Consider the following 8324-nt stretch of genomic DNA (forward strand, 5'->3'; position numbering starts at 1 on the left):
TGTACATGGATTCTCCTTGCATGATGTTTGGCTCTGTGTTTGCTGCTGTGTGATGATCAGATTCACGGGCATCTGGCCTTTGGTTCCTCTTCCCTTTGCAGCCACATACCAAAGCCCCTCCAGTGTCAAGCTGCAAAGGTCTGGCTGATCCTTTGCCCCGGCCTGGCTCAGTACTTGCATGAACAGTGTCTTCTGGAGGAGAAAATAGCTTCACATGATGATCAATTCCTTCTGAACTGAAATCAAGTTGTCTGCGAACGAATGATGGATCGGAAAAACTGGTTGCATTTACTCCAGCACCCTTCTCATCCTCATCATCATAGCTAAAGCTGTCATCTGCTACAGCATAGTCTTCATCATTAACATCATAATAATCATCACCATCTTCATATTCAAGGTCAAGAGTTTTGACCATTTGGACCAGATTAAAGAGTCGAGTCCTGTCCTCCATAGAGCGGATTCCCAGGATGGGATAGTCCTCCATGGACAGTGCTGAAAGGTGGGCTGCACGGCAAACTCCCACTGAGGTAAATCTGAAGGACAGGAAATGGAGAAAGCGATGGGCAGAGCAGAAGAGGACAGGGAAAGTTTGGATGTAATTTGAGAGAGTGAGCTTACCTGGTGTAGTGACCCTGTAGCCCAACGGCCCTCAGACACTCATACAGGCAAAGTGACATATTCCCTTCCTTTTCTCTTTGTTCTTCTTTTATTTCACTCCGTCTACCCTGAGGGTGGCAGACATGGTGTGTTAGTCTCTCCATCAGTTGGTCACACAAACCAAAGCCATGCAATAAATGACAATGACTACAACTAAAGTAATTCTATGACAACCTACACAGAAAAGTATTCAAATTCATAAGCTATTGTCACAAGCTCCCTGCAGCAGCACTGCTTTTTCCAACACAGCATGTCCTCGCTGTTTTGTGTCCTTCAGTGATTCCTGTGAGAGACTGATGACCAATGGTCTGGTGGGTCACTGTGTCATTACTACCACGCTGCACAGTTGTGGTGGTGAGCGAAGCACACGGCACTGGTATGATGCTGAAATCTGACACTTGGTCTGGATGGAGCCGGGGCAGCACACTGCAGTCATGTCACACATTTCTGCGTTGTAGCAAATATGATAAATATAGCAGATGCAGACATGCAACTGTTGCTTATTTGGCTTCTACAGCAGATTGGCTGGCAGCTGCAAAAGTCCTGCCACATGGCACTTGTATCAGACAATCTTCAAATGTATGCATAAGGTGAGAGTGCAGTTCATTACTGTTTATGAAACAGTACACTGCTTCGAATAATCCCCACATGGAGGTTTATGTTTCCTCCAGGCCATGCCTCAGTCCTTACAGTGAGCACGTGTTGGGATTTGAGTGTCAGCAACTGTTATTTCTGCAAATTGAATTACACGAAGAGAACCTGCAGTTTAAATTACATGTATGGCCAGCTTTGGGACTGTTCATTATTTATGAGGATGGGGAGGTGGTGCAAGAAGTGGGAGGTGTGTCAAATATTTTTTTAATCACTGGGGAGGGACTTGTGTTTTTGAGGGGGTGGAGGGCAAACAATGGTAAATGTCTGTATTTTGTATTTATTTCACCACCTATTGTTTAAGAAAATATGCCTTCCAGAAATCAAAATTACATTATCTACCATTTTCATAAACTAAAAACACGAAACTGTTGTTGTATTTTTAAATTTCCAGCAGGCCTTGAACACATCTTTTTTACAACAAACGCCACTGTAAGAAAAAAAATATCACCAAATCTGTACTTAAAATAGTTATATTTGATCAAAACCCCCTTATTTTACATCTCATCCAGAATTTGGCAAACATAAAATGCTTGCACTGACTAACCAGGAAGCACTAATAGTGAAAAAACTTTTCTTTTTTTTTTTTTAATACTCCATGCATCAAAGGCTTAGTTTTGAAATCTTATTACTAATTTATGGTGGAGGGAGGGTCGTGCATTTTCCGCTAGTCAATCAGGGAGGCTAAGGGAAAGATATTTATAGCTTTTAGGAGTGTTAAAATAATACTAAAAAATAACAGTCATACACTGGGCACCCCCTCCACTGATAAATAAAGAACAGTCCCTTACCCACACAAAATAAAAGTTAAGGGTTGTTGTCCACTGCGGGGATGTTAGAACAAACCCACACGTCAAAATCAAAGAAAAGTTGCTGTGGTTTTAAAATGACTGCCTAGGTCAAATGAAACTAACAATTCATCTTACATTATTGGTTTCTGGTGCTTAGGAATTTTTATGAATGAAATTACTAAAACTTTAAAGTCTCCAAATGTCAAGAATAAATAGAAAACTTACTTGAATCCCTTCAGATTTTTTAGCAAAAGAAGACAAATAACTGAACACGACGGTTTATCTGAACCAGCAAACTGAACTGACAAAATGCATCAATTTTTTACAAAGTTGCTCTGCTTGAGTAGTATCACCATTTCCGTACACAATGTCGGTTTCCATAACGACGGAGACGGTTTGGGGAGGTGCCCTCTTTTCCCGCTGTGGTTCAGCAGAGCTGGCAGAAACGTGCAGAAATGTTACCAGACATAAAGCAGAGTATCAGAAGGACAGCCGGTCAAATTACGCTCAGTTCAGCACGAGAGAGAGAGATAATCCCTCAGAGGGCTTAATGCCCACCAACAAACCTGCTGAGACAAAAAGCTTCTCAGACTAAACCATATAGGACATTTTCTCCACTGGCTTTAAAACACACAATGTGAAGAGCTGAGACATGGGCTGCTGATAGAGATGTATTTTCTGGATTTATTTATGATAACACACGTGGTTTATAGTCGTTATTGAGTTATTTTACACAATAATTACCAATTTATAGAGTGAACCATGGTTGGCAAATTGGTTTACCCTTCTGAAATAACAATAAAAGCTGGAAAACTATACAAACGGAAAAAAAAACTTTTTTTCTAGATGTTTGGGGTTTTTTGTTTGTTTGTTTGTTTGTTTTTTTCTTTTTTCTAATGATTCATACTCTCTCTCGCTTTCTCTCTCTCTCTCTGTCTGTCTGTCTGTCTGTCTCTCTGTCTCTCTCCCTCTGTCTCTGTCTCGCTCTTGCTTATCTCTCTCTGGCTTATTTTTGGGTCATTTTCTTGTTGCCATTTACTTATTTCCAATTTGCGGGACATCTCTCGCCAAGATGCTTTGCTTTTTTTTATATAATGTTTTTGAAAGAAATTAAACTACTTTGTTTCGGGTTCAGATGTTGAAATACTTGTGGAAGGCGTCTGATCGCAGCACAACCGATATTCAGCCAGGTTTTAAAGGGTTAAGTCGTGGGAGAAGGACGCCGCGGAATCGTGTTCATCAGTCCGTGTTTCACTGGGGACGACATTGGCCGTAACACACAACATTGGCTCTTCCTCAAATGTCACATCTGTGGCTTATTTGAAACGCCGACGTAACATTTTGTGAGTCGATGTCGTGTCTTAATAACTATAGCTGTCCGTGTCACACAGACAAAGCACGTGAGTAATTTTAGCGAGTCTCATGTCGCGTGCTGGATATGAAACCCGATTTATCAGCAACCAGTTGCCAGGTTACCAGCTGAGGAAGACTGCCATGGCAACGAACTACAGAACTTAGAGGTGTCAGAGATGTAAACTGGCAACGTAGAAGGTAGGTTGGTTTAATGTTGATTTAATGTTGATTTAATGTTGATCCAAAGCTTTCAGAGAGGACGTTAATCATTAACATGTAGGAACTGAATGTCTTTGTGATGTTTGTGTTGATTTCATGAATTCTGTATTGTCTTCTTGATTGTTTGTGCAGAATTAATTGTCACATTTTGTACCATTTTCTTAATTCTTAAAAAATACAAGCTTTCGGTGCTGAAGGAAATATTTTGATTGGGGAGGAAAGGAGAGGTTACAGCAGTTTAAGCCAGTGCATCCCTGGAAAAATGAGACCATGAAATGTCCTCCTTTTATTATGAAATAGTTTGTAATAGACTAGATCAGTGGTTCCCAACCTTTTCCCTAAAGGGACACCTCTCCTAAACTGAAGAATCCTGACTCAGTGGCATATTTTATGGATATTTCCCATTTTTTTATAATGCATGACAGTAACGGTGCAGTATAACTGATAAACTTTAGTTATCCAAATGGTGAACTGCAGTTTGTGTAAAATGATCCAAGTAGTACCGAAACGCTGTCCTCACGTCGTTAGTGTAGAGGCATTACTTCTCTCTTCAATGTTCGCTGTTTTTTGACAGCCTTGCCCTAATGTCATATGTGTGTTATTATTTTATTTTGTAAACTTATTTGGACAAAGACAAATCCTGTCACTTTTGCTTTTCATGTGAATTGCTTTGCTGGTGAATTAAGTCTAACTGGTCTGCATAAAACCAGCATGCATTACTGTCATCTTTACGATTAATAATGTCCTCATAACTGAAAGAATTCATAAACTACAGTCTTATTCATACCAGGAAACCTGCTGTACAAAGTGATCAACATGTCATCTGAGGAGGAGACGTCTCAGACTTCCTCTTCCTCCTGCTCTCCTCCTCCTTCCTCTCCTCCACCTGCCTCCCACTTCATCGGCAAGAAGGAGGACATTGTCAAGGCTGGGCGTGTGACCAAGACTGTTAATGGTTGCAGAGATGTACTCGTCCTGTACCACCAGGGGCAGCTTCATGCTATGGATGTGCGCTGCTACCGTAAGCTCTTTCTGTGTGTGTGTGTGTGTGTGTGTGTGTGTGTGTGTGTGGGGGTGTGTGTGTGTGTTGTAGTAATGCATAAAGCTATAATTGTAAAGCTTGTCCTCACCTTTTTTTCCCTGTTGAAACATTTTAAAGATGGTGACATTCATCATCCTATTATTTATTTATTATTATTTAAGAGTTAAATTTATTTTCTGCACTAACTCATCAGCAGTGGCGTAATGTAACAGATACTTTGTTACAATAATATTTTTATATTTCTGTCAACTCTCACTTGTACCAGAGTGTCTTCAGGTATCAGACACTTACATTTATTGGTTTTTAAGACCTTTTCAAGATACCTCTTATCCAAATTCAAGACTGATTTTTGGGCTAATCCTCTCTCTTTCAAGCATTGCATGTTAGTATAAAGTAAATATGAAATCCTGTGCGGAGGTTTAATGTAGGAATATGGTTATCAGAGCAAGTAAGGTTAATAAACATTTTGCCCAGAGGAAAGCGCAAGTATAAAGTAAAAAGACAGTACTGATTACAGAGCTTAGAGATTTGTAATGTCAGAAAAATGCATTGTCATTCCGAAGTGCTTGACTCGTTTTGAAAAAAAGACATTAAAAGATAGATCAACTAAATTAGATAAAATGTTTGTGGCAATTAAGACCTCAGAAATTCAAATTTAGTTTTTTTTAATGACTTTTGAGACCTAATATTTATCAAATTGGTTTTAAGACTTTTTAAGGACCCACAGACACTTGAACTCCACTACATTTCCTCTAAGCATTTTAGTGACTTACTAGAAAATAGGAGAGAAAGGAAGGAGAGCGGGATGAATGGAGGAATGAAGGAATGGGAGGGAAGGAAAAATTGGATTTTGTTCTTTAAATCCTTGAAGTTGTAAAAAAAAAAAAAAAGACCTTGAATTTCTGAAAGTGTAATATACACTCCGTTTTTAAGATGCCGAATGTTACCAAGACGTAAACTTCATAATTCTCGAAATTCTGACTGCTTGCTTTTTTATTAACAGCATTTACTTGTACTTTTAATACTTAAGTACATTTAATATGATAAAATTACCTTTGATATTACATTACAGTAAATATCAGATACTTTTACTCAGTAATATTCTAATACATGACTTTAACTACTTCCTCTTACAGATTCAGGTGGTGCATTACAGTATGGAGACATTGAGGTAAGTGACATGCAGTGTTCTCTGTATATTGCAGTGAAATAGCCGTTTCATGCTTTTAACCATTTTTTTGGCAGCTCGCTGCAAAGCTCCTTCTGAAGACTTCTGTGTATTTAAAAATAGTTTTAAAAAGTTTTCTTGTAAGACCTTCATTGCAGCTGTTACTGTCTTATCTCTCTAAACAACTTCCCGCTGTGCCATCACCAGGAGTTTAACGGGCAGCTGTGTATCGTGTGTCCGTGGCACAAGTACAAGATCACACTAGCAGAAGGGGAAGGGCTCTACCAGGCTGTGGACGATCCCACAGCCAAACCCCTGAGGACACACTGGCGCTCCAAGGGCGTCAAACAGAGGATTCACAAGGTCACTGAGGTCAACGGGAACGTATATGTAACACTGAACGACTCCAGCGAGCCCATCGAGTCAGATGTCTACCAGACTGAGAAATATAGGACTGGCTTACTGAAGACTCAGCCAAAACCCAAGAAATAATTCGACACTAGGAGGATTATTCAACCAAAAACACTTGGCTTCAAGGACAATGAAAAGCATATCAAAACCCTCAGAATCTGTTTATCACTATTATAATTGTTATTTCAAAAACTGTTAATATGTGTATGAGCTATTAAGATTTATATGAGTCAATCTAAGACAGAGAGGGAACTATCTGACAATAAATATCATTAAAATATAAATAAATAATTGGAGTTAGATGATTATATGGGACATTCAAACAGCAGCTGCAGGATTTTTAATCACTTTCGTGTGAATTTTTCTGTTTCAGTTAAACATTCAGAGAAATTTTGATTTTTCTTCTGTCTACTTTCACTGCTCAGGACTGTGCTCATGCTCTACTGGACGCAGCTTGTTTCAGCTAAATCAGAAAACAGGGCATTACTGGAGACATTGGTCCAGTCAGTAGGTTTGATGCAAAATGTAATTTAATGTATGAAATCGGTTAACACCTGGTTTAGCAGTTTTTTGACAGTGAACTGTGACTGCTACTGAATATTGTGGTTTTGTAATTATTAAATGGTGTGCAAATATACTTTTTTATATAATTTTGGTGGGGAATAAATGACTGATTATTTCTACGTCATGTTAAATGATATGAGGAATATTATTATGATGCCATTGTGTCACTTTTCAATATATACATGGCTAAGTTATTCTCAGCGCAAACGAAGCACCTGATACTGATTATTTGCTATTTTTATAACCAAAACATTAGATCAGCTTGTAAAATATGATGTATTGTTATTTATTAAACACCAATATACAGTTGTCAGTAACTGTGCACAGTTTGTTGAGGTTGAGGAATAAAACACCACTTCTACATTATTGTATTAGTAGCAATAACTAAATAGTGTAGTCAACAAACAACAAACAAATACTTTAATTAACGTCAGTGTTGGGGAGTAACGAGTTACATGTGACTTGTTATATTTATTAAATTACAAGATAATCAATTACTGATACAGCTACTAATAGATGATTACAAAGTGGTTATTTGCAGTGCAGTAATGCCTTATTTTGGCATATTTGTACAATGCTGGTCAGCAAAGACGTTGAGACAAAAAAAAAAATTGAGTGCAATATTTATGCACTTCTGTTTTTAGGCCTTTTCAGCTTTGTTGTCCTGGTTAAAACATTTATTAGAAAAGTAATCCAAAAGTAATCAAATGTAGGCTAATAAGTTGAATTACTTTGATGAAGTAATTGAAATAGTTACACAACTTTTGTACAATGTTAATAGGGTAACCAGTGATCTGTAACCTATTATATTTAAAAATTAACCTTCTTAACACAGGATACTAATTACATTTTACAAGCAAATCATCATATTGGCTTGAAAAATATGATGCATTATTATATACTAATCTTGCAAAAGTATACAGATAAAAGTAGTTAAAACTTGTCTTATATATCATATTTACTTTATATTATTTTAATTTGCTAAATATATTTTTTGGTTTAAAAAGGCAAAAACAACAACCAAAACAGAATTGATGTAATGCTGGTTTAAAATACTTTCAATCATCAAAAGTGTATTACTAAGTTTTTGTAATCAATAGCAAAAAACTGGCAATGTCATGATTGTATCCAATACTCTGAAAATTAAGAAATAAATAAATAAAATAAATACAAACTGTTCACAGTTGGCTGCAGTGGAGGATTAAAAGGCCACTTCTATATTAGTAACAATAACCCAGTAGTTTAGTATCACAATAACAAGTGTTGTTTACATAGCAAATAGTTAAAGCACATTTTGCTAATAAATTATCAAAAACCTACACATCCATGGTACACCGGCAAGGGTGATTTCACCTACTTTGACCCGATTTGGCCAGATTTGACCTGGTTAAGTAAATTTAAAAAAACAATTATTTTCTGTAGTATTCTTTTCATTTACTTACCTAAGATGTTGGATGCAGGATGATTG

The 8324-nt window shown here is 37.4% G+C and overlaps 1 protein-coding gene across 2 annotated transcripts; it reads left to right on the plus strand.

Moving 5' to 3' along the window:
- The first annotated feature begins 3371 nt into the window (after positions 1 to 3371).
- Positions 3372 to 7007, plus strand: LOC121939424 (Rieske domain-containing protein-like). Of its 2 annotated transcripts, none has more exons than XM_042482448.1 (4): positions 3372 to 3650; positions 4447 to 4692; positions 5850 to 5884; positions 6089 to 7007. In XM_042482448.1, exons 2-4 carry the CDS (start codon positions 4488 to 4490, stop codon positions 6371 to 6373), a joined length of 525 nt encoding a protein of 174 aa, XP_042338382.1. In that variant the 5' UTR covers positions 3372 to 3650; positions 4447 to 4487; the 3' UTR covers positions 6374 to 7007. The 2 variants fall into 2 exon arrangements, with proteins under 2 accessions (XP_042338382.1, XP_042338381.1); XM_042482447.1 differs by having other exon boundaries at positions 4462 to 4692; positions 6089 to 7006.
- Positions 7008 to 8324: the final 1317 nt, after the last annotated feature.

Source organism: Plectropomus leopardus, unplaced genomic scaffold (genome assembly GCF_008729295.1).
Source record: "Plectropomus leopardus isolate mb unplaced genomic scaffold, YSFRI_Pleo_2.0 unplaced_scaffold48, whole genome shotgun sequence".
NCBI lineage: Eukaryota > Metazoa > Chordata > Actinopteri > Perciformes > Serranidae > Plectropomus > Plectropomus leopardus.

Bases quoted from the DNA above. Each gene is read 5' to 3' on its own strand.
- LOC121939424 (XM_042482448.1), top strand. From the start codon at position 4,488: ATGTCATCTGAGGAGGAGACGTCTCAGACTTCCTCTTCCTCCTGCTCT. The intron at 4,693-5,849 runs GTAAGCTCTTTC...TTCCTCTTACAG, and splicing joins TATGGATGTGCGCTGCTACC to ATTCAGGTGGTGCATTACAG. The intron at 5,885-6,088 runs GTAAGTGACATG...TGCCATCACCAG, and splicing joins TACAGTATGGAGACATTGAG to GAGTTTAACGGGCAGCTGTG.